The sequence below is a fragment of the Callospermophilus lateralis genome, chromosome 11 (assembly GCF_048772815.1).
Source record: "Callospermophilus lateralis isolate mCalLat2 chromosome 11, mCalLat2.hap1, whole genome shotgun sequence".
Taxonomy (NCBI): Eukaryota; Metazoa; Chordata; class Mammalia; order Rodentia; family Sciuridae; genus Callospermophilus; species Callospermophilus lateralis.
The window spans coordinates 78,081,375-78,108,312 of NC_135315.1; the positions used below are offsets into that span (position 1 = coordinate 78,081,375).

General features: G+C 36.6%; 1 protein-coding gene and 1 pseudogene across 1 annotated transcript in view; both read right to left on the minus strand.

Annotated features, from left to right (window-relative positions):
• Positions 1–26,938, minus strand: part of LOC143410620 (3',5'-cyclic-AMP phosphodiesterase 4D-like) — a 269,804-nt gene that overhangs the window by 234,993 nt on the left and 7,873 nt on the right. Inside the window, exons 3-4 of the mRNA XM_076871442.2 lie at positions 16,806–16,842; positions 8,873–8,946 (exon numbers count right to left, since the gene is read on the minus strand). Of these exons, the coding sequence (XP_076727557.1) occupies positions 8,873–8,946; positions 16,806–16,842 (111 nt within the window). The remainder of the gene's footprint in view (positions 1–8,872; positions 8,947–16,805; positions 16,843–26,938) is intronic.
• On the minus strand, positions 1,879–3,676 carry LOC143409883 (E3 ubiquitin-protein ligase ZFP91 pseudogene; annotated as a pseudogene).

Below are 26,938 nucleotides of genomic sequence, written 5' to 3' on the forward strand. Positions count from 1 at the left end.
CCACCAACACTAGTGGGTGTACAGTAAGCCTCTTTCAGAGATGACATTGTTACCCCCCTTTTGGAAAAAAATAAATTAAAGAGAAAACTGACAAATTTGGTAGTTTTAGTGTTTGTGAAAAACAAGTTGTTCCTTATTTTGTTCTCAGCAAAACTTCATTCTTTCCAACAGCCATCACACATTTCTGACAATAAACAAATAGGGTAAGTTTTCAATTCTGGCTTCTGAGGTACATAGAATAGGAATTGCCCTTCTAAGACTCTAAAAATCAGTCAAAATAAAATAAGTTTTTAGTCTTTTGAGAGTTACAAGCTTGTACAAAAACGCCCATGTATAATAATAAGCAATCCACCACCCCATGAAAATCTATCTGAAGGGAAGTGGTAATTTCCAGAACTTCAGGTGAAAGCCAAAACCATTATCATATAGCCTAACTTTGTCTACTGAAGTCTTTTCTGAGGTGTTACTAAAAGAGAAACAAATCAGCAGTTTTCTTTGACTTACTTAGGATTCTTACACTTTGTTCTTTCTCTAAGTGTCTAATAGGGAGCTGCCGCAAACCAATGATAAAGCAAAGCAAAAAACAAAAACAACAAAACAAACCAAAACAACCAACAGGCAAGAAGGGTGATATATAAAAGGAAATGATAGAGACAAAAGGAAATTCACAAGAAAAAAAAAATCTCATATCTGTAATTCAGACCTGAACAACCATCCTCATCCCCTCAAAATTCCTTAAATCTCAATGCTCTTAAAATCTCAAAGAGCACATTGGTTACCACAAACCCATTATCCTTCCCTAAGAAGGCTTCCAAAAAAAAGCACTAGGCTATTGTAGTGATTTTGTTAGTGCTGAGGACCAGCTTTCTTTAAAGGCCACTGGAGAGCTATGATTTTAGAGGCTGGCTGTGCTTTTCAACCCTATGCCTTACCTTCAAAGTACCTCTTGTGGAAAGGATCCCATGTCAGAATAATCTAATCTCTCCCAGCCCCACAAATTATAGCAACGAAGACCCTCCCCCCCCAAAAAATCAGACTTTCCATTAATAAATAAGAAATCTCAGGTTCCACAACACAAAAACACACATGTTCAAAGTGCAAATTTCTGCCATTAGCCTGGGACTTTTCTCACTGTCTCACTAATACACAGCCCTATCTTACAGTCAAAAAGACTGTGTAGAGGGCAGCCCCCTCCCTCTTGGGAGCCTGCTTCCAAGCAAATAAGCACCATTAAGAGACATATGAAGGTTTGGGAGGGGGAATGAGGTGCTGGGATCAAAGAGGAGGGAGGTGGTCCACATGTATCCTTCCTTTCCAAAACCCAGTGGGGAATGGAGAAAGAGGGGTGAGAAACATGTGCTGTTTTAACAGCACATCCTGTTAAGGGGCCTAAAGTGCCAAGTCAAGCTGCCAGCCTCCAGAGATTAGAATTACATAGTATTTGAGGATAAGTGTGTTGCAGTGGGTAGAAGCCAGAACCATAGGGCAGCAGTGGAAGAGAAGATAGGATTGAAATGACAGTAGTATACTATTGAGTCAAAAGCTGATCCAGAGCACATCAGAGTTATGGGTTGGAAAGGGGATCTGCCAATTGAGCATAAGTCTGCTGCTGGCTGGAACCGAGTATGAGGATTAACCCTCACTTTTAGAGCTGCTGCTGCTTTTGTCTACCTTTCTGTTAAAGGCAACATCAATTTTATAAGAGGGAGAACAGAGGGAGCTCTTGGGATGGGGTTTGTGTGTGCTGTGATCCACAATGGAAAGAGCAGGCCCTTCAGTTATTTTACTAGATTTTAAATGCTTTAATTTTTTTTTTGTCCTTTTTATCTTTTAAATACAAAGTCTGAACTGTCCCAGCATCCAAAGTCTTCCTTTTCACTAAGGTCCAGTAGAGTCTGAATCTTCAATCAGAACCTCTGTGGTAGCACCGAGAATATCCGAGTTCATGACCAGCCCTTCAGTGCCCCCACTGCTGCCACTTCCCTCAAAGATCTTTCCATCAGCCATCAGGCTCACCCATTCTGTCCCACTGCAGTACGACTTTGACATCCCTTCAGCTTCTAGCAGCTGGCACTCTCCAGAAGTTGAATTTCCCAAGGGCTCAGGAAGAAGAGGAAGACCCTGACCATCTGCAGGTTGTGTCAGGGACTCTGGGTTAGTGCCCAGGATATCTGTGCTGGTGATGAGGGCGCCTGCATTGGCAGCCAGAGCTTCTGCAATCAGCACCTCAGGGTGGCTTTTTGCTTTGTGTGCCACTACGCTGTCCTTCTTCTCAAATTTTTTGCCACAGATATTGCAAGAAAACTGGTAGAAGGAGTCTGCATCATGCTTCTTCATGTGCCAATTAAGGGATGCCTTTTGTCGACAAGTAAATCCACAGATCTCACATTGTAATGGCTTCTCGCCAGTGTGAATCATCCTGTGCACTGCCAGATTGTGGGAACTCTTGAAGGCCCGAGCACAATACTCACAGATATAATCCCTTTGATCAGTATGATGTTTGGCATGTCGCAGAAGTTGTTTCTGGAGCCTAAAGAGTCGTCCACAGAAGGGATGGGGACATACATATTTCTTCTTCAGCAAATGCTGGTATTTAATGTGATGCTGCAAATAGCGAGGGTGAGCAAGAACAGTTCCACATCCTTCCATCTCACAACGGACATATTGAATTGGAGGTTTTTTCCTCCTTTTGGGTAAACGTGGACTTTTGTCATCTTTTCGCCTTCTTCCTCTCTTCCTAGGAGGTTCCTCATCTTCCCTAATTTCATTCTCTTCTTCTTTCACCTCCACTTCTACTTCCACTTTAATTTCTTTCTTTTCTTTCTCTTCTTTCACCTTCCCTGATTTTCTCCGTGGCTTTGGGGTTTCCCTTTCTAAGTGAGGTCTGTAGGTCTCATCTCTTCGATCATCTTTAAATGGTATTTCTTCTTCACTGATTAGCATTTCTTCTTCCTCCTCCTCTTCCTCATCACTAATGCCACCAGGAGACTGATGTTCTTCTGCAACTTCATAATCAAGCTGATCTGTAATTGGTTCTGACTTGCAGATGAGCTGCAATGACCCAGTCTTGGAGCGAAAACTTCGAGTGTTTTCTGTATCTCGAAGGCGAGAGGTAGATGTCCTGCTACTACTGCGCCAGCCCCGGCTAGGTCTAGATGCAGCAACGGAAACTTCCTGAGGGAGAGCAGACTGTCTTCTTCCTCTTTCTCTTCCTTAGGATCTTTATCAGTTGTTATTTTTTCTAAGCATAGGAGTCGCGGACTCTTCTTGCCCTGAACTGGAGACAGGGCCTTGGCGGCCTGGGACTGCTGCCCTGGGGCATCGAGAGGCCTGGCGCTGGGGCTGCTCCTCCGCCGGCGGGGATACTCGGCCTTCCTCCGGTGGGACACAGCGGCGGCGGCGGCGGCGGCGGCGGCCGCAGCGGCTCGGCCTCGGTCCCGACCTCCCCTCAGCACGCGGCTGCTCGTGGTCCCCGCAGGCGCCGCCGCCGCCACCTCAAGGGGCCGTTGTTGGGGCTCCTCTGGAGCCGCCTAGGCCGCCGCCGCCTCTCCCCCTTCCTGGTCCTGCTGCTCCGGGGGTCTCGGCTCTTCCGTCTCCCCCGGCATCGGGGCTCGTCCGTCCCCCACCCCCTCGTTCCAGGCGGTGGAGGCGGAGGCGGCGGCGGCCGCGACGCTGCTCCCCCCGCCCCCCTCGCCTCCCGGAGCCTCCGGCTCACTCTCTTAAGGATTATTTTTAAGTTAGGAGATGCAAATGAAGATTTCCTTCAGTCAATTCTTGGGGACCCTTTTACTAAATCTCAGATCATACGTATCAAATTTTTAAAAAAGTTAAGTCTCATGGTGATAGACATTGGGGAAGATTATGATGTTCATGTCACAGGAACATGATAAAAGTGGAAATTCTTATTAATTGACTATATTCAATTAAGCTAGGGTTTACATAGGTAACACAGACTTTCTGAATTTAGAAAAGTAGTCAAATTATCACTGTTTTCCTTAAAACAGTGCTAAGAATCTTTGATTTTGAAATAAAGCCTCAGAAGTGCAGGATTCCTTCTAAAGGAAGGAATTTAAATTTTTAAAGAAGGTATTTAAATTTTTTTCCTATTTTCTTACATTGAGAAACATTTCTGATACATGTGTTAGAGAGGTATATTGACAAGTTGTATAAACATATGCTATAGAGATTTTAGAAATATTGTAAACCTAAGGTATTTAAATAGATTCCACCTAGTATTCTTTCCTATTTTTTAACAGATGTTTGCCAGGTTCCACAAGATGATTATAAACACCATGAGGTAAAAAAACAAAAACAAAAAACAAACAAACAAAAATATATATATGTATGTGTGTAATATATAATGATTAATTCATATTCCCTTCAAAGCCCAGCACTTGTGCGCGCGCGCACACACACACACACACACACACACACAAAACCTCAACTATTTTACAGATATCCCTGAATGTATGTATTTTAAAGTGTTTTTAAAGATGGCAACAAGTTAAAAGCTATCAATTATATATATCAACAAGTTAAAAGTTAACAATGTATCTGGTATTGAATCAGTGCTCAATAAATTATGTTGAAAAAAATATCATTTATGGATTGTCCAAAGTTTTTTGGAATATAACTTTATAAAATCATTACTTATAATTGATAGCTTTTAACTTGTTGCCATCTTTTAAAATACTTTAAAAATAGATATATTAAGGGATATCTGTAAAATAGTTGAGGTTGTGTGTGTGTGTGTGTGTGTGTGTGTGTTTCTTCTAGTGGCTACACTTAATAAGCACTTAGTGTCTGTCACACACTATACTAAATGAGCACTTTAAATGAATTATCTCACTTAATCCTGACAAAAATCCTCAAGGCTGATAGAATCATTGTTCTCATTTTACCAGTGAGAAAAACAAATCTTTGGGAAGTTGAAAATCTGTTCCAAGCCAGCAGAGATTTGAATCAAGGTAATGTGACTCTAGGCTGCACTCTACTCTTTGTCTTAGCTTGGGATGCTTTTGTGGAAGCTGAATGGTTAACCACACAGATATGCAGTTGGCAGCAGACTCTCTAATGCTGAAGATGATGACTATCCTAGCAGGTCTGGGAGATGCTTACAGAAAGCACTTAGGTGTTGTAAATTCTCTCTTGTTCTACTCAGCATCTGGTTCTGGGCCATCGCTCTTAAGTTTATTGGTGTCAGCTTGGGATTGAATTTTTGTGTTTGATTGAAAATACACCATGATTCACTTCTGACTTATTTTAGTTTTTTTTAAGTTATGAAAATAAAAGTCTGGGCTGGGATATAGCTCAGTGGTAGAAAACTTGCTTAGCATGTGTAAGTCTCTGGGTTGATCCCCAGCACCATAGAAGTGAGAGAAAGAGAAGAAATTAAAAATATAAATTTGAACTTGATAAATGCTGTATTTAAAAAAGGTCAATGTTTTAAACTGCTGCTTTGAAATAGCTCTGTTTTCTATACTAGCAGTTACCTTCTTGCTGAGAGTTTGTTATTCAGATGAGTTTGGGGATATTCAGGATGATATCGTTATAGACCTAGAGTTTATTCAAATGACTCAAATATTGATGTCTGAGAATGTTTTTTAGTCCTTGCTCTGTGAAAATTTTGAAAACATTGACTTTTTGTCTGGGAAAATACCTTATCCTTTTTTATAGTTTGGGAAAACCAAATGGTTGACTTGCTACTAATTCTCATTTTATCAATCCTACCACTGACACTTGGGAACTTGACATCTTAATAAGTAACAAGCAGAAAATATTAATCACTGGATTCATGGTAACTTGACAGATTATTTTTAAAAAGAATGAGCCACAATTTATTCTTGGAATAAAAAAAATCTAAATGGCACAAAAGAGCAAGAAGTTCACAAGAAACCATTAGTGGGCTAACACCAGAGCTCTTGGATGAGTTCTTCCTAGATATTTACCCTAAAGCAAAAAACAAAACAAAACAAAACAACAAAAAACAAACAAACAAAAAAAAAAAACCAAGTTCTTAGATGAGTTCTTCCTAGACTCCTTTCCTAAAGCAAATAAAAAGGTAGTCTGTGAAAGGCAGCACAGGTCTTCTTCAAATTCTAACTGTGAGCTTGGAAATATTCTAGTGGCACAGGGAGTGCAGGGCAATTGAATCCTGATTCTTTCAGAGTCATCATGCCATGTACCAGTGGCATCCTCTTTGCTAATACCAAGCACAACAGAGTCCAGCTGTGTGGAGATTGAATTCTACTATTCCGACACCCCAGGAAGCTAATTTGGTTTGAATTAATAAAGGAGGTACAAATCTGCATTGACCAAAAAGGAGACCATGCACTGGCTTTCACTTAGAGTCTACCAGATGATATTGTAATTCAATGTCTCCATGGGCATTGCGTAGTTAGTCAAAGAAGGTGTAAGTTCAGGTGTTAGCTATGATTTTCTCACTCCCTCTTTCCATTTTAATATATTCTGTGCCTGTAAATCTGTTGAGAACTTCTGCCTTGTATAGAATGGGTCTGAGGACATTTCTTTGGAGATAGAAGGACCAGTGTGATACCTTCACACCTGTTTCATTAAGTGTTTGTTATATTAAATGCTTGCACTCAGGTGACCACATCCAAAGGAAATTTACAGGGCATTAGTTTCTTGTTTGCCTTTTAGAGACAAGACCTCGATTTCTTACTGAAATTTGAGACTGCAAGTTTTAGTGGCAACCAATAATTTCGTTTTTCCTTCGGAGCTAAGAATTTCTAGAAGGTTGTGTTTGTACCCATAACCTACTGAATAGCAAAGGCCTCAGGGCTATTGAGGTCAGCCTGATGTTTTACAACTGGCCATGTTGTATAGACAACACAACTGGAGATAAATGGTTTCTTCATTACACACCCTCAGGCTTTAAATGCTGAATGGCCACTTTACACTTTCAGTCAACAAGCATTTGCAGAGATTTAGAAATGAGGTGTCCCCAAAAGTTCATGTGTGAGAAAATGCAAATGAGGTTAAATGAGAGCTGTAACCTAATTAGTAACTTAAACCACTGAAATAGATTAACTGGGTGGTAACTGAAGACAGGTAGGATGTGGCTAGCGAAGACTGGTCACTGGGAGTGTGCCTTTGGGGTTTATATTTTGTCTCTGGTAAATGGAGCTCTTTGGCTCTCTCTGCTTCTTGTTGGCCATGTTCTGAGCTGCTTTCTTCCTCCACATCCTTCTATCATGATGTTCTGCCTCATGTAGGGCCCAGAGCTATGCGGTCAGCCATCTGTGGACTGAGACCTCTAAAACTATCAGTGAGCCCCAAATAAATTTCCCCTCTTCCATAGTTTGTGTCAGGTATTTTGGTCACAGCAATGAAAAATCTGACTAAAACAGAGGAATTATTCTGTGTTCTGATAGGCACTGGGAATAGGAATATGAACCAGCCACACCCCTGCTCTTGGGGAACTGACATTGCTGAGGATCAACCAGGTGATCAGGCAAGTAGGGCACAGGGAGAAATGTGCTTGAATAACAGGATGCAACCAGACAGAGTGGGAAAGACATGCCAGCCAGCTAGGGCTGGTCACTGTGTGTCTATATCTGGCAGTGTGAGGGACAGTGCCCCCAAAACAATTATACTTAAACTGTGATGAGAAGAATGAACCAGTTAGTCAAGTGGAAAAGAAGAAGGAGAAGGTAAATGTTCAAGCTGAGGGAAAGACAATCGGACCAGGGTTCTAGGTTCCATCTCAGTTATTTCTGTTGTGGCACTTCCACTATTTTTTTTAATTTTTTTTTTTTTAGAAAAGTTTTCTCTATCAGAGGAAGTGCTTGCCTAATGGCCATAGCTTCTTGTTAATCAGGGAAATGTGGATTGTAGAGGTAAACTATGTTATTATGGAGTGGAAAAGTTAAGTTTTTTCATGTTTTTTAAGAAGTAGTTAACTAGTATAAAATAATATAGACTCAGATATACCATAATCCCTAATAAGTTTCTACTCACTGTCCTCTTAATATTGATTTTATTTTTTTTGTTTTGTTTTGGAAAATTCTTCCAGGCTGATAATCTTAACACTTTATTATAAATAGTACTTTAAAAAATAACAGATATTAGAATAATAGTTTATCAGTTTTCTCATTTAATTTTGCAAAATTTACTTCCTTCTTTTTGATTTTTTAGATTTATCAGGATCCTCCAATTAAAAAAAAACATTGTAGCTGTAGATAGACAGAACATCTTTATTTTACTTTTTTAAATTTTTATGTGGTGCTGAGGATCGAACCCAATGCTTCACGCATGCTAGGCAAGTGCTCTGTCACTGAGCTACAGCCCCAGCTCCAAAATCCCCCAATTTTAAATCATTTTCCATTTCAAGTTTCCCTCTCTCAAACACTTCTATTGTTATCACATCAATCTCAATTTTATTAATTGCCTCATAAATGCTGCTGCTCAGAGAGTCAATGACAGCAGGAGAATCAAAGCTCTTTGTTGAGATCTGGTGTTTTTCCAGTTAATTGTTGTCTTAGAATTAACAGTATGACTTTGAGATATCATTAAGACGTGATGAGATTATTTGCCTGTGGCTAATTTATGAAATAAGCCAAAACTATAAAGTTACTTTGAGTATAAATAACTGGTTAGAAGACAAATCACGCCAGGTAATTTCTGACAGAAATATTGATTTGTCATACTGTTTCATTCCTGATGTTAGAATCACCACCACACTGTATTTATAGTGAATTAGCAGGGTATCATCTGATGTCTTGTTAATGTCCATGGTTAGATTGCATGGCAGTGACTCAGAGAAATTTAATATTTTGTCTTGAGTTCAATTCAAATTGAGATGACATTCTTTAAAAGCTAAGCAAAAAAGAGGGAATAAAGAATAACTTACTTGCTAGGCGCTCGGTCTTGCAAATTAGTTAATGCAGCAAAATTGTTTTGTATAGTTCGCAGGCTGGCTAAGACCTACAACAAAAAGAAATTCTTGAAATGTCTTAAACTGGGGTCAGCTTAAATGCAATTAAGAATGGTTTGTTAAGAGGAAATCTGATAATGCTTAAAACTTAATTTCATATACCACTAAAGAATCTACTAGCACTTAGCAAAGCTTGTATGCATCCATATGAAATCCACAGAGATCACACTGTCAAAATTTTCCAGAAATCCCTTTTCATTATCTACAAATGTGGTCACAGCAGCAGCAGTCTCCATAGCATTCCTGTATTCCCAAGTCACTAACACAATATCCCAAGCAAACATGTATGTTGCATCTTATGCATATATGAAATAGTGTAGTATAAAATACTAATGAAGCTTACTTTAAGGATAAAAATAAAAATTATTCCAAAATTCTCTTTAAGAATTTACCAAGAGGGCTGGGGTTGTGGCTCAGTGGTAGAGTGCTTGCCTAGAATGTATGAGGCACTGGTTTCAATCCTCAACACTACATAAAAGTAAATAAATTAAATAAAGGCATTCATCTACAACTTGAAGAAGAAGAAGAAGAAGAAGAAGAAGAAGAAGAAGAAGAAGAAGAAGAAGAAGAAGAGAAAAAAAGAAAAAAGAATTCACGAATCCATAGAAGAATCCATAATTTGCAATCAGTAAGCTAAGTAAATCTTAGATCGCTTTTCAGCTTTGCCATGTGTCTGTACCAGCTAGTGCACAGATGGTCTTTTCCTTGGTTATGACTGTGAATGACAAGAAGTCCCCAAGAAGGTATTTCTTACACAAAATGCAACTGCTCTCTCTCTCTCTGTCTCTCTCTATCTCTCTGTCTCTCTCTCTCTCTCTCTCTCTCTCTCTCTATATATATATATATATATATATATATATATATATATATATATATATATATATATATATAAACACACACACACACACACACACACACTTCCTGGAACACAGAAAATACTCAATAAAGTGGCATTGTATGAATGAATACCTAGATGAAATATATCTACACATATGACAAGGCAGGAAAACGATGCCACCACCTCTGATAGCCCCCTTTCTTAATTCCAGTCGGGACTAGAAGGTGGCCATGGAATGGAAGTGAGCCTAGGAGAGAAAAGTTGCATGAATCTACTGCCCCTGGCTTTTTCCTAGAATGGGCTCATTTCCTCAGGGTGGATCCTAAATTAGGTGGAATTATAGGTGTTCTGGATGTGAACCAGAATGCTAAATTTATCTAAAATATGTCTTGGTAGTTACTAGGGTATTGCACAACAAACCAGGCTGCCTGAATCTGTTAAGTATTAAATGTGTGAACCTGAACAAGTTATGCAAGCCTCTCCATACCTCAGTTTCCTTAAATACAAACTGTAACAGGATTGGAGTGTGAATTAGAAGAAATGACAGGTTAGGTGTCAAGAAAAAGCACTCAGTGTGGGTGATTTTATTGGGGAAGCATTTCACTTGATTAATGATTTGGCACACACACAGGGAATTTATTTAGTGACTATGAGTGGTACTAAAGGGGCCCCCCAAATTCTAATTGCTCTATGGGCTCCAGAATTGTTCCAGAGTTTTTTTTCCATCTGGCATGGATCTAAAGTCAGTTTATATTTTTTTCCAAGACAAAAATGTTTCAGACTTCAAAAACCAAAAAATTGACATTAATTTGTGTTGGTCAATGGAAGTTTGTGCATTGGGACAGTGACCTACAGCATTTCCCCTGAAGGAATCTGTGGTGCTTCCTAAGGAGCCAATCATGATTAACTCAGTCACTGGAAAATCCTGGCTCATTACCGCACATAAACAACCCACAGCTCTGAAAGGTCACACTGCCTATGATGGAATATTCAAATAGCTAACTGCTGACATCAGACTACGATGTCTTTCAACAGGCATGGAATCTTGACTGATGCAGAAATAAATTGGATAAATGATCCACTGTCATTAAATCATGCAGACTTAATTTATATTTTAAGAAGTGAATACTGAACACATTTGAAAAGCATTTTAAATAAGATTATTGCACCAGCTAATTGATCCCTTTTCTAGGCAAAAATTTTAACTTCAGAATTCTGAGGATTTTATCATAATATGCTGTTGTAAATTCACTGCATTTGACCTCTGGTAAATAGAAATGATATTGTAGGTAAATCATATTCCATGCTCATTTGAGAGGAAATTAATTCATGAAAGAAAACATTAGTTCATAAAAGAAATATTTTCTGTAGAGAAATTTTGCCTGTGTTATAATAATAAAGATATAAACTGGATTATTTTGTTTTGGATTTTAAGTTTTATGTATTTATTTTGAATAAATCTTACATTTGCTTGCTGTAGACTTTAAGTAGAAACATAACTATCCAGCAAAAAGTCTCATCTCAATAATTAAGCCAAAATCAAACTTATTGTTATATATGTGATAGATGAACATGGAAAGGGATACTTCAGTGGCATTAAAATATTCATATCATTCTATTTCTTAAACTGTTTATTATTATGATGATGATTATTTATGCTTTATATAATCACTAGATATATTCTTTCATATGTATGAACTATCTCAAAACAAACAAAAAATAAAAATGGAAGAAAAAGTTCCCCCATCCCAGTCCCTCCTTAAGGCATCCAGTTGCAGTCCCTGAGACTGACTTTGAGGTTGTGTCTTACAGTTTGCTTTTACAAACAAACACTGCTGTAGTAAATAGCCCTGAGGATACATCATTCCCTGTGTGTGCAAGTCCTAAGTCATTGTGGCTTTCTCTCTCTCTCTCTCTCTCTCTCTCTCTCTCTCTCTCTCTCTTTTTCTGTGTGTGTGTGTGGGGGGGGGTAGGACAAGCAGTATTTTATAAATTTTTAGATTAAGTGTTAATTATTATCCTTAGCCAAAGTATAAATAAAAGTTTATATTTGCCAAAGTATAAATAAGAGTTTTAGATCTTTTAAGAGGTGCTTCCTAGGGAATCCTTATCCTAAATATCACTGGGTTTGTCTTTGCAGAACATAAAGAGGTAGGTAACTGTTGCTGGGGAGAAGAAATGGAAATAGTTTTACTGGTGCCCCTGAGTTAAGGTTCCGTTATTTTTTGCTTTTGTTCCAGGGCTGTTCTCACTCCCCATAAATTCAGCTCTCTAAGAGATGTAGTCAGAGCTTTATTGCCCCTATAATTTTCTTCCCTTCTTAATGTTGTTAACCAAAGAAATCCCTGAGGTTTCTTCCACATGGCTCAGTGGCAGAAAATTAAGGTCACTGCTTTCTCTTCTTCTCCTACAAGTAAAATGTAACAAAACAAGATCAAAAATACCTCCGGAATGATGAGAAATATACACACCTTAGGAAAGAAATACTGATAGCACTACAGAAAAATTGTAGACAGAGATGATCTGAGTACTGGCCTGTGGGGTGGGATGTTATTTATACAGAGTTCTCAAACTTTTTTATGTGCTCTTAAACATCTGTTGATCAGTAGGATTTACAAAAATTGACAGAAAAATGTGGACTTCATGAATCAGTAATGCACAGCCTCAAGGAGAGTTCTGAGGATTGTTTTTCAATTCATGTACACCTTATGCCACTAGGTGGCGGTAAAACACAGAATGAGATTCTTGTGGGGTGGGTGTATCCTGCGTGAAATGAAAGTATTCCTGATCCAGGTTTTAATTTCAGAAGAAATGCTGGAGTCAACCTAGAATTATGTACAAGATAAAAAGTTTATTTTGATAGAAGAGAAAATATCTTTCCACTTATGTTTTTGTTGAACCATATGAAATTGTTTTGGTTATGTCAAAAAGTTATTGACAATTTCCTATGAATGACTGTAAGAGTTCAGATACCTAGAAAGATGCTAGTTGCCATTTATATTAATGAAGTCCAAAGAAATGCTGAGGGAATAAAAGCACCTGAAATGAGACCCCTCTTTTCTTCCATTGCTTCACAGAGAGGGCCTGGTGGCCCCAGCAAACTTGGGGACTGTGATGAGATCATAAAAATCTCTGTGGGGTGAAATATTTCAAAAAATATTGGTAGTGTCCTACTACTATAATTAACGTTCTACAGTATTAATAACTACTATATTGTTTCCTGAAAGTATTCTGGGTGCTGTATTTTTGTCAGAGAAGGCAAAATAATGTGGGTATTCCTGCCTAGTCTTCCTGGGTTGGGCATGTCTCTCTAGACTGACTGATGTGAGGCACTCCCCAGGGAGTCAGGATAATGTTTGGATGGGGGTTTCCTGTCTTTTGCTTCATTAAAGATTCCACTGCTTTCAATATTACAGACTTTCAGATGAGAATTCCAGGAGACTTAGAGTCTTAGGTTGTCATAATTGCAAACAGTGGGACTCGAGGCCAGAGACCGCTGACTCCAGTATTCAGCAGTGTTGTGCCTCCTTGGTGCTCTTGGGCCCCCAGGAACTCTGGCCAAGTTGTTATTCTTGTGGGAGGAAAAGGGCAGATACCAAAACAGAATTTCAGTTTTGAGATTGATGTATACAAACTAATTAAAGTTGGAACTTTTTCTGGGGCTCAAAGAGATTCAGAAATTATATGGAAAAGTCTAAGCCACCAGAGGCAGAAGATAGTTCAGGCTGACCCCTAGCAAAATCTTTACTCTAACAGTGTTCTTCACATTAGAATAAAACATAGAGGGATTTGTAAGATCCTTCTTGAAAATTAGGCCTAACCAAGATGTTCTAGGTTCAGCTCCATCCAACAAAATGGGATATATCTTTTGGTGACTTCCTAAATTCTCTTGTAATTTAGTATTTAATTCTTCTCAAAACCCAAAAGGCCATAATTTAGAAATAATAGGGCAGGATCCTTTCATGTTTCGGGCCTAAAGAAATGGGTTTTCAAGAAGACAAAGATGAGTTGGAGGAAGGTCCTTGACCATTTTGGACAATCGTGGCCTGTTTTTAAGATCATAAGGAAAGTCGTAACACTCAGAAAAAAACAAACCTAAATGGATAGTAAGTAAGAAAAAAAATGTGAGCAGTAGTTGTTTGGGGATGGTGAATTGTGGGAAATTTTCTTCCTTTTGCTTATATTAATTTTTCTAAAGTTTGTATGCAGAAACATTTTGAGAGCAATGTGGCTCTCCCTGCAAATTTTATTTTATTTTTAATAGTCTTTAGTTATAGATGGACACAATACCTTTATTTTTTTATCTTTATGTGGTTCTGAGGATCAAACCCAGTGCCTTACCCATGCTAGGCGAGTGCTCCACCATGGAGCCACAACCTCAGGCCTCCCTGCAAATTTTCACCAAAATTTAGTGTAAAATTATGAATCCAAAACATAGTAGGAAGAGGGTATGATTCTTTGGCCTACTTGATAAGACATTTTCCTGTGCAAGTTAGCTAAAATCAGTTATGGTATAGCAGAACAAATAATGTTGGCATAACTTCAAGCAATATAAATGTATTCCATTTTTGGAATTATAATATTTAACATTAAGTGGTAAGTGCTCTGCCCTGTATTGCACACTCTTTTTCTGAGGAGAGGACAATTAAGTCAACAAAATATGCCAGCTGGACCCAACTGGGCTTTTAGTCTTACCTGCTTCTGCAATGATACACCATCAGTGCTAAAACTGCTCAATATTAAAAAGCCTTGTCTTTCTTATATTTTAGTACAGCTTCCCAGATCTAATACCCCAGGAAAAATCCATTTATGAAAACTGTGGTGAAGCCACTTAAAAAGAATTCACAGCCCCTGGGGCAACGACCACCTTCAGTAAGGTGAAAGAGTCCCTCAGTTGATGATAAGTAAAATCTGCTTAAGTATATTTCAGATTACTTTTAGGCATCAGATATATCTGAATATTACAAAGAATTAGTTTATATTCAAAGTTCCAGTTTCAAGGGTATTAATCATTGTAAAATAACATTTATGGCTAAATGATGTTTTGTATATAAAATATGTATAAACGTCCCAATATAGAGAAATTTGAGTAGTTGTTTTGGAGATTATAGGTACACTATAGATGTCTAATCATGTAAAAGGCTAGACTTCTTTAAAATTTAACTAAAGGCAGGAGCCAATTTAAATTTATTAATTTGTTAGAGTTTAGTAAATATTACTTGAAGTAAGAAGCCAGAATATTACATACAGATTTTTTTCCATTTTTTACAACATCCTTAGATTTATTTTTCTTACAATAATATCTAGAGATTTTAGTTTTAGCTAGCTCCCTGAGTAAACTCATGATGGGATGATTGGTTCTACATTTAGTGATGGTTGTTTATATTGTTTTACCTGATTTTGCCTGTCCATCTAGCTCTCAGCTCTTAGTTATAAAATTATAAATTGTCAATAGGCGTTAATTACAAACTGTTTCATTAAAAGTTTGCTATCACAAATATGATTAAAATGTAAGAGTGTAAATTTTTTTGACACAGAAATACAAGCACTATAAAGAATTCGTGATCTCCAGCAAAAGGACTTGAGCATATGGAATGGATGGTGATCATCATCTGTTCTTAATTGCCTGCATTATTATTTTTTAGTTGTCAATTTACCTTTATTGTATTTATTTATGTGTGGTGCTGAGAATCGAACCAGTGGCTCACATATGCCGGGCAAGTGCTCTACCACTGAGATATGACCCCAGCCCACCTGCACTAATTTTTAAAATCACCATTAGACATTTTATTTATGAATTAATTACAATTGTGGTCTAAATTATTTTATAAATTTTTAAAAACTTAAAACTGCAAAATCACATTGTTCCAACATTATTATTATTCATTTAAAAAAATTATACCTAAGATGACATTTAGGAAGAAAAGAGTAATTTCATCTCTATACAATTAAACCAGTTTTAATTAAAATTTAATAAACATTAAAATTTTTAGGATTCTTGTGAATATTTTGCATTACCAGTATTATTTTAATCTTTTAACATCTTATGAGGTGGGTACTCCTGCAATTATAATTTAAAAGAGGAGGAAGTAAGACTTGGAAAAGTTCAGTGACTTCCTCAAAGTCATTCAGAAAAGTTAAATGAGTTGCTCAAGATGCTACTTCTATTTCTGACCTACCTCTAGTTACAATTTGTATAACATCTCAGCACTGCTTGTATTTCAACATTTAAACATTTCTTCTCAGTCAGTATTGATTTTAAATCTGCTTCATGACCCAGTTTAAATAAGTTTCAAACAATTCTGTCCCTAGTTATCTACATCAGGGGCTATCAACTTCTCTTACACACAGTAAAAATACTGTGGCCTTTGAAAAAATACAAATTCTTGGATCTCCAGATTATTTGAAATCCACAGGCATGCAGCCTGGGCATCGGGATGAGTTATCTAGGGGAGTCTAGCTTGCATCTAGGGTTGAGAATCACTCCAGAACACTTCAAATCATCTCATCACCTTCTTGCACCTATGTCACGTGATTAAAGTATTTTCATGATTTGTATGCTGTAAACAAACACAGATCACTGTGCTAACTCTTTGTGCCAATGACACATGTATAAAGGAGTAAATTAGGTATCAGGTTGAACTGTATGATTGAATTTCAAGCAATGATCATGTACCTCATTTTATTAAATGTAATTTAATCCACAATAAAGCCTTCTGCTTCTAATGCCTGTATCAGTTAAGAAATATGGGCCTATTTATGTTCTCTATCTCTAGGGTAATTTGTTATTTGAAGCAAAGACAATCTTTGGGTCTACCACAATTTAAAGAAAACAGATCTCTAGGGCCAAAGTCACATTTTCTAGTGTTGCCTATAAGTTACTTGGATGAACCACACAATTTGCATTTATAATTTCATTTACTTTAAAACTAAATCGAGCAACAGAACAAATCCTCCCAAACCAATTTCCAGATCTGTAAGAAGTCGGCCTGCTTACCGAAGTATGCTTACCTGAGCAAAAGGAGTCACAATCAAGTCATCTCCATGTCTGAAAAATAAACCAAATCCCATGTTAGAAATCATCAACAACTCTACGACTAGTTTTAATCAATATTCCATGCTAAGTTCCAATGTTAAGTTTCATAAATCCCCATAGAGAATTACAATAATTCCATCCTTATTCTTCAGCACATGTTCTTCTCAGACACTGGGTTGAAAATGCATCCTCTTGGATTTTGAACCATTATCCAGCTACCTAGGTGAAAAGAGTGACTCCATCATCCATCAGTATCACTGTTGCCTTTGGGGGCTAACAGGGTACACTATGGTAGAAACAATTCCAGTGCTGGGGCCTGGGCTTTATTCTTGCCTCTTAGTATAATTATTAGTCAGGGGTGCTGTGGAAGGAAGCAGCAGCCTCAGTAGCTTTTGTGAGAGGACCCTGGCCCAAGTATTTGAAGATGATTAGCGTTGTGTGTTCTGCATCATCCTCTGGAAGTGTTGGACAAGCCAGGAACTATAGATGACATGGAACTGCATCATATACTAATAAAAACCCCGTGAAACTTTTCAACTGACTCATGTCTCAGCCACCATAGTTACAGGGGAATGTTACCCCATGTGTGCTGTTGCTACAGCAACCTCAGCCACACCAGACCTTCGATATAGAAGCAAGGTGTCAGCATGATGTGACTTGGAGGGATAGAGAAAGTCAAGAAAAGTTGTGCAATGTTCTACTTAGAAGAAAGTGAGAAACTTGGGCCTGCAATTCTTTCTTGGTATTTCCTAGCATAAATAGTTCAACAGCAGCATGTCCCTATCTTCATGGGCTACTTATTGATCTAGAGAGCCAAAGCTTTTGAATCAAGTGTAAGCAGTTATTCTGCACAGAAAGCTTCCTGAACATTACTTTCACTGAAAATAGTGCAACTGACCTATTTGCTCATTCACAATCTGAAAATAACCTGAGTGACCTAAAACAATGCTTACAAAACGTGGTACAGCATAAAGAGCACGGGGAGAATGTTCGCCATGATCACCAATGACAAAAAGACTAATTGCTGTGGTCACCATCAAATTATACAGAGCTCTTGAAAGTCAAAATGTGGAAAAATAGAAGAAAAAGACGGAAAAGCACTTCAAAAGAGGCATGTGTCATTTTCCTTTCCATTGGTTCCAGAACCACATTTTCAAGGGACATCTGTTATTTTTTTATTCATAGAATCCTACGTGCTATGAAGTTTGGACATCAAGTTTTACCATAATTTTATAGAGGAAGCAATGGAGGTTCAAAGAGATCAGAAGGTCTAGAAGCAAATAAATGGTAGCTCCAGAATGTCAGTCCAAAAAGGTCTTCTGAGGCCAAACCCAGAAAGGCTCTTTCCTAGAAGAATGGCCCAGAGTGAAGTGGGCTGGTGTACTGAAGCAGTAAGAAAGCCAGTGTCCCAGAGGCAGCTGGCAAGAGGAGACAAAGCCAAAGAGGAAGAGGAATCATCTGAGTGAGGAAGAATATGACACATTCGAGGAGCTACAATGCATAGCTGAGCGATTCTAGTAAATGCATTGCAGCGTAGGAAATGCAAGAAGAGTGGCAGGTGGTGAGCCAGGCTGCAGATCACTGAGCCCTTGTACATGTAAGAAAAGCCTGGGATTTTACTTTCTGATGGGAGTGAGAGTTGGGAATTCTGACCCCGCCATGTTCTCGGTATATATACTGTGCAAGTTATTAAACTTCTCTTTCTCTTGGTCTCTTCATCTGTAAAATGGAGATGATAGTCCATACATAATGTTATTTGAGGATTAAGTGACCGATGTTCAGGTATTCAGAATGTGTTTAGCTTAAAATTCTATAAATTTAGTAGTCTATAATTAGTAATAGTAAATATTATTTATATTCCAATGGCTTTTGCTTTCTTATGCAGTTAGGAAATTTAAAAGACTCAGAAAACTGATACTTAGTTAAGAACTTTAAAGCCATTATGACAGATTTATAAGGGACTGAGAGTTTTGAAGGGGCAAAACTGAAAGCAGAGTAGGCAGGGTCAAGAGAGGACCTGAGTCAAATCAATGGTTACTGAGAGAGGAAAAGTGACAAGAACTTTAAGGAAAATTTGAAACATACAAAACTAAGGGGAATGCTGTTATGTACAATGTCACTAACTATCACACAATAATGCAGGGTAAGTGGTATATTCCCATCTTACAGATGAGAAAAACTGAGGCTCAACCTGGTTAAAAAACTAAACACAAAAGTCACACAGGTAAGAATACACAGCCACATTTGCTCTGTCCCTGCCCCTTATGATTTCACTAGCTCACTCCTATAGGACAGATTAAAAATAAGGACCTACAAAAGGTAAGAAAAACAGGAAAATAGTCAGAACAGTTATCTAGTAAAACAAAAAAGTGAAAACTACAAGGCAAAACTCAAAACGATGTTCAGGGTTGGACAACTGCATTTCTTCATTGGTTTATCATTCTGACCTTGCTCTCTGAGTGTTGATGACAGGCACAATTTAGGGTTGCAATTCCGCCTATGTACTCACTTTGAAATAGTAACTTAACTCTTACAGAGCAACTGAGAAATACTTGAAGATGCTCCAAATTTTTCCGAAAGCATGAGTATGAGATCCAGAGCTAAGCATTTAACCATTTGACATATACAAACACACACACACACACACACACACACACACACACACACACACACATATCCATTCAAAGCCAATTGTTTTTATAAGTAGTGAACAAGATAATAAATTTAGTGTGTATTAGTTTTTCTTTGTTAGAAGTTCAAAAGGCAAAGACTATTTCAACAGATTTACATACATTCAAGACACTTCAGTGGTTTCTATAAGAAAAAGTGTTATTTAAAAAGCATGATTCTGGGCTGGGATTTTGGCTCAGCAGTAGAGCATTCGCCTTGCACATTCGAGGCCCTGAGTTCACTCCTCAACACCACATAAAAATAAATAAATAAAATAAAGGTATAAAAAAATAAAAAGCATGCTAGCATGACAGGAAATATATTACACAATGAGAAAATTACATGTGAAGTGTCTCCTTGATTTGGCAATTGAAGAGCTTTCAATTTGCTTCAACACGTGGCCATACTCAAGGCAGTTTAGATACCCAGAACAAAAATAATATGAAATCCAGACATTGTCCCAAGATACAGTCTTTTCTTTCATTTTATTCTTTATAATTTCCTGACCATAAAGTTAATTTTCTAAGAGTTAAGTCATATGGATCAAGGCACATCATCATTCTTAAATTAATCCATGGTAATAAGTCATTTAGTTTGGAAGTGCATCACAGTGGATTTGAACTAGTCAAAAGGATTGCATGTTTGTTAAAACACTTAATTCTTTCTTTTATTCAATTTCATTCTGAAACTTTGTAAAAGGTACATTTAGAATATACAATATTTAACATAATTTATCCAACTTCCTTTCTTTTCCTGTCAAAGTATAAAGAAAGACAGTTGTAATTTTAGTGGAGATATGTCATTTTTAAAAATTGCCCAGAAATTCTTTCTGCCAAATATTTCAAGTTTGTCTCATTTTAGTAATAATAAATGAGATTCCCAGCATTTCAGTGGCAGACATCTTCTATAAAGGATATTTTATCCATTTCTTTTCAAAAGTATGTTAGGCTTAATTTGTCTTTGGATATATACCTAATATATAATTTAAAAATTTTTCTGTCTTCAAATCAACATGAAAATAACCTTTTCCAGACTATTTTCAAATATAATGATGTAGGTAATATATGTTTTTATTTGTGGATAGAAGAAAATAAATATAATATAAAATGTATCATTTAATTGTACTAAACTTTGCATATATAATTAAAAGAGATTTGGGACTTAAGATTAACAGAAGATTAATTTTGTTACATATGATTGGCTTAAAGTACATGTGAGTTTATGGTTTTTTGTTTTTTTTTTTTTTTTTTTTTTTTTTTTTTTTTTGAGACAGCTATGTTATCCAGGCTGATCTCAAACTCCTGGGCTCAAGCAACCCTCCTGAGCAGCTGTGACTACAGTGTGCACCACCAGACACAAAACAAAACAAAATGAACAAAAAGCCCTTGAAAGAAAGTGATTCTGCAATTGGCACTTGAACGACTTTCTCAACGAGGAAGTTTTTTAAAATACTGAAAAGAGTTAGGAGGGTGTATAATATCATGCAATCAATTGGGGTTTTCTGAGATGGGAAAAGACAGAGCCTCTAACAAATTAAGAAGTTTAACTCATAGTTAGTAGTGCCTGGAGACTTGAAATTGTAACTACTGGTGTCATAAAATTGAGGGAGAATTATTCAACATCACCTTTTCTTTAAGTAAAAAAAAATCAACAAACTTAAATCATCTGAGATCTATTTTAAAGGGAAGCTAATTTTAGCTTTCAGATAAAGTTCTTTTCAGAACTGCATGAGACACAGTTGGGATGAGATTGAGGGCTGATAGTACTCAGGAGAAAGCTACTTTTTGACATTTTATATATATACATATATATGTACACACACACACACACACACACACACACACACACACACACGTGTGCGCACATGTGGAGACCAAGAAGATTGGGACTCAGGTAATAGTCACAGCGAAGGTCAAGTGCAGAGACTTCCAGAACAGATATAATAAGTCACTGGAGGTCACTGTGGAGGCAGTGTCACAATGGCCTTGAGTGTTGTGATGTGGAAGGAGGTGGCACATGCTCCATCACTGAGCTGGCTGCCATGGGTAGGCTTGCCTACACCTGCCCCACCTCTGCTCTCAAAGAGAGGCCTTGCTAGGTCCTGACTCAGGGCTACCAGAGGCAGAGGCTCAACTGTTGACTCTTGTTTTCAAAACAGGAATGACAAGAGTTAAAAACTCCCATTCTTTATGTCTTTGCCATCCTTTCCCTATTTCTTGTTCTTTCCATAACAAGAAGTTAGAAACACAGACAAGAAGCTGAAACAGAGAGAGAGAAAGAGAAAAGCCAGGTGGGAGGTGACTGCCTGTAATTCCAGTGACTTGGGAAGCTGAGGCAGGAGGATTGCAAGTTTGAGGCCAGCCTCAACAAATTAGAAAGGTCCTAAGCAATATAGTATAAACCTTGTCTCAGAAAAAAAAAGGACCGGGAATCTGCTCAGTAGTTAAACCAATGGGTTCAATTCATGAGAGAGAGAGAGAGAGAGAGAGAGAGAGAGAGAGAGAGAGAGAGAGAGATATCTAAAAGCAAACCTTCATATGGAAGCCTTGTTGGGATCCATAAACTATTCAAGTATAGTATTAAATATGGAAAAGTACACTGCCATCATAAAACAATAAGTTTAACTAAAGCCAGCACCTGGAATTTTATATATATATATATATATATATATATATATATATATATATATATATATATATATATATATATATATATATAAATTCTATTTCAAATTGTGAAACTCAGGGACACCTTTCTTCTTTTGGCTTCAGCACTAGGAGCCTTTATAATATCTTATTTTTTATTTCTTAAAACAATTTCACCATTCTGCTTTTAAGAATTCAGAGTATAAATATTCAATAAAAGTATAAATAGTAGTGGTAATAATTATAAAAATTAGTTATCATAAACAACAGTGATAGCTAATATCTATTGAGTTTTTACTATATGCAAAACATGTTACAATGATAATCTATTAATTTTTTTTTCATAGGTGACAAGACAGAGGCCTAAGAAAGAAACAAAATCACATGTCTATGAAGTTATAGGGCCAGGATCCAAATCTGTGTCATGTGACTTTGGGGCCAGGATCCAAATCTGTGTCATGTGCTATGTAATTCTCCAGCTAGAACACATTTATCAATGCCTAAACCTCATCCAAAACAATGCTTAATCTTTAATATATCTTTTGTGTGTCATGAGACAATATAAAATACAACAAATAGAAGAATTATACATGAATGCAAAAAATAATATCAAAATAACAAAATCAAGCTAATCAAACAACATATTATCAATGACTAATAAAGCAAAACAAGCTTAGTCTACCTAATGATTTTCATGTCCTACAACCCTAAAATAAAATAATAATTTTTTTTCCATCCAGGTGTAAAGTTTTGGCTGATAATTCAATAACATATGTGCATAATTGGGGTATGATAAGAACAAATTAGTCATATGTAACAAAGACCTTTGAGGATAGTGTACAGATAACAAAACATTCTAATGTAAATATCTACAAGTAAATTTATATATGCATATTTTGTATATATGTGTATATGTAATCCTAAGGAAATTATCTTTTAAAAGAAAATTCTTTTAAAACTTTTAATTCTTTGCTTTCTGTAATTCAAATGATGGGGAAAAGTACCATTGGGAGGAAAACAAATTGATATAACCACTATGGAAAGCAGTAAGAGATTCCCCAAAAAAAACTTAGAATGAAACCACCATTTGACCCAGCTACCCCATTCCTCAGTTTATACCCAAAAGACTTAAAATCAGCATAGTACAGTAATGCAGCCACATCAATGTTGATAGCGGCTCAATTCACAAAAGCTAAACTATGGAACCAAACTAGTTGTCCCTTCAATAGATGAATGGGAAAAGAAAATGGGATATATATATATATATATATATATATATATATATATATATATATATATATATATATATATCCAGGAACAGAAAGTCAAATAAGGTATTATTGTATATATGTATATATTTTTTCAATGGAATATTACTCAGCTTTAAAAAAAGAATGAAATTATGGCATTTGCCAGTAAATGGATAGAGTTGGAGAATATGGTAAGGAAAATAAGCCAATCCCTCCAAAACAAAACACATATTCTCTAATATGTGGATGTTAATTGAGAATAAGGGGGCAGAGCACTAGAGAATAGAGTTACCTTAGATTAGCAGACGGAAGTGAAAGGGGAGAAGGGAGGGGAGATGGGGAAAGGAAGGACAGTAGAATGAAACAGACATTATTGCTTTATGCATATATGTGACTACATGACCAATGTGATTCTACCCATGTACTTTCAGAAAAATGAGGAATTATATCCCATCTATATATATCATATCAAAGTGGACAAATGTATTCTACTGTCATGTATAACTTACTAAAAAATAAAAAAATTAAAAACAAAACAAAAAACACTTTCATCTTTACTAACCTTAAGAGAATTTACTATATCATTTTGCCTATTTTAATCAATGAGAAAACCCTTCAGAGAGCACCTGTAAACATTACATTCTAATTGATATTTTGCTGGATTAAAAATATCAGTTTAGGGGCTGGGGCTGTAGCTCAGTGGCAGAGCACTTGCCTAGCATGTGTGAGGTACTGGGTTCGATCCTCAGCATCACAAAAGAATAAATAAAATAAAGGCATTCTGTCCATCTACAACTACAATTTTTTTTAAATAACTTTAGAAAATACTATAATCTTAGATGTTTAGAATTCTAAATTTCTTTCTTCTTCTTTTTTCCTTTTGGTACCAGGAATTGAACCTAAAGGGACATAAACGCTGATCCACAGCCCATATCCCCAACCCTTTTTATTTTGAAGCAAGTTCTTGATAAATTTTTTAGTTGCTGACAAGGGCTTTCAACTCATGATCCTCCTTCCTCAGCCTCCCAAGCCACTGGGATTACAGGTATGTGCCATGTGCCCAGCTAATCTTATAACCACCTGCTTAAAATTTATTAACATTTTAATAATTAACAAATCACTTAATAGTGAGAAAGCAAATAACCCATTAAAAAATGAACACAAGAACTGAGTAAACATTTCTTAGAATAAGACATACCAATGGCCAAATAAATATATGAAAAGGTGCTTAACATAAGTAATCATCAGGGAAATGCAGATTTAAATCAAAATGAGCTATCATGTCTCACCCATAAATTAGTTTTAATCAAAAAAGCCAAAGATAAAAAATGTTGACAAAGATGTGGAACAAAACATTGTACAGTGTTGGTGGGAATGTGAATTCGTGTGGCAATTCTGGAAGGTACTATGGAGGTTCACCAAAATTAAAAATAGGACCATTGTATGATTCATTTCTGGGTTTATAAGCCAAGAAAATGAAATCAATGTGTCAAAAAGTATCTGGACTACTGTTTTATTAGAGCAGTATTCACAATGGCCAATACAAAATCAGTCTAAGTGTCAACCAACAGATGAGTGGACAAAGAAAATGTGGTCTCTATACACAATGAAATAGCACTCTCCCTTAAGAAGAAAAGAAATTGTGCCAGTTTGAAAACAATGATGCAGAAATGAGCCTAAAGTACATTATGCTTAGTTAAATAAGCCAGGAACAGAAAGTCAAATAAGGTGTTATTGCACATATAATGTTGATCTATTCAAAAAAAAAGAAGTCTTGGAGAGAGTAGAATGTTGGTTATCAGAAGCTGGAAAATGGGGTTGGAACGTGTTGGTTGAAGGGTACAAATATACAGTTAGGAGGAATTTATTTAAGACATTTATAAGGTAGGCTATAATTAAGAATAATGCCAAGCATATTTGTAAATTGATGAGAATAGATTTTAGACATTCTCATCACAGAAAGTATAAGTGAATTGATGGACATATTATGAGCTTGATTTAATAATTCCATAATGTATAAAAATATTAAAACATTATATTCTACATCACACATACACACACACACACACACACACACACACACACACACCACATACAGACACATATTATTTGTCAATTAAAAACTAAAACAACAACAGCAACAGATTAAGACCTAGAACTGATCATTGATCAAAAAAGTTCTTAAAACAAAGATCCATAATTTTTGACTCAAGCATGCTCATCCCTGTTAAGATTATGCACTGATGATGTAGCAAATGGAATTACAGTTATTATGCATCATAAGCAAAAAATTCTCTCATCTGCAATGGAATCTCTTTATGTGCTACAAGAAAAAAAAACTTAAAAGAAAATACATGAGGCCAATAAATGACTTCCAATTTGTTAAGTCATATGACAGTACAAAAGATAATCTGTGTTTAAAATTATCTATCAAAAATTTTCTGATTTGAGTAATTTAAAAAGTGCTTAACACATGCTTGTAAACATGTTCATTAAGTACATTGAATTATTTTCTTTGATAAAAACCAGTGCAATAAGGCCTGGGGTTGTGGCTTAGTGGTGGAGCGCTTGCCTAACCTGTGTAAGGCACTGGGCTGGATTCTCAGCACCACATATAAACAAACAAACAAAAAAACAACAAAACAGTGTAATAGGGGTATTTTCCAGGAGTGCTGATGTCACAAATGACCATCAACTGTTTTCAGTACTAGGCTGAGTCTTATTTCCACAGAGTGGAAGAAGGAAGGTGGAAAGGGTTGAGTTCACAGAGAAGGACTTTCACCTCACTTGTGTTCTAGGAACAGGCTCTTATTTCACCGTTGATCTTATTTGACAGGCCCGTTTCTAATGTCAGAGGCCCTGCCCTCTTGATTCTTCTCCATCACGGGTTCCTAGGAGGAAGATTTATGGGAGTGCATGCAACTGTTTTAAAGGACAGTATGTGCTAGATTTTAGCAGATTAAAAGGAATGGTCTGATCAAATAGAGCAGAGAGCATCATGTTTGATACAAACCTACTATGAATCAGGCATGGATCTCCACCAATGGGCAATATCTAATTTCAAGGATTCTGCATTACGGGGTACTCATATTCCCACACCAAGGCAAGGAACCGGGCTCTGAGAATTTAAGTAACTCATCACAGTCATGCCATTGGCAAGTGGTAGGGGTCAGTAGTTTCCAAATGCCATTCTGAGATCTGGGACTTACCTAACAAAATGTTTATTGGTTCTTATCAAAGTGAGATTAAATATGGGCCATGAAGTGAAGTGTTAAAAAAGCCAAACACACTTCTTTGGAAAATACTTTTATTATGAGATTATGCATTTTCTTTTTTATTGAAGTGAAAATGCCTTTTTAAAAAATGATGGTGTGTATCAGTGGGAATTTTCCTGTTAGTATCCTTTGTCTGACAAAGTACAAATTTAGCAACCCTAAGTCAGTATTCCAGGTGTTTTTTGTTTGTTTGTTTGTTTGTTTTTGACATTTTAATAGATCATGGAAATATGTAGTATAACTACATTTAACTCAGGCTTTAAAATAC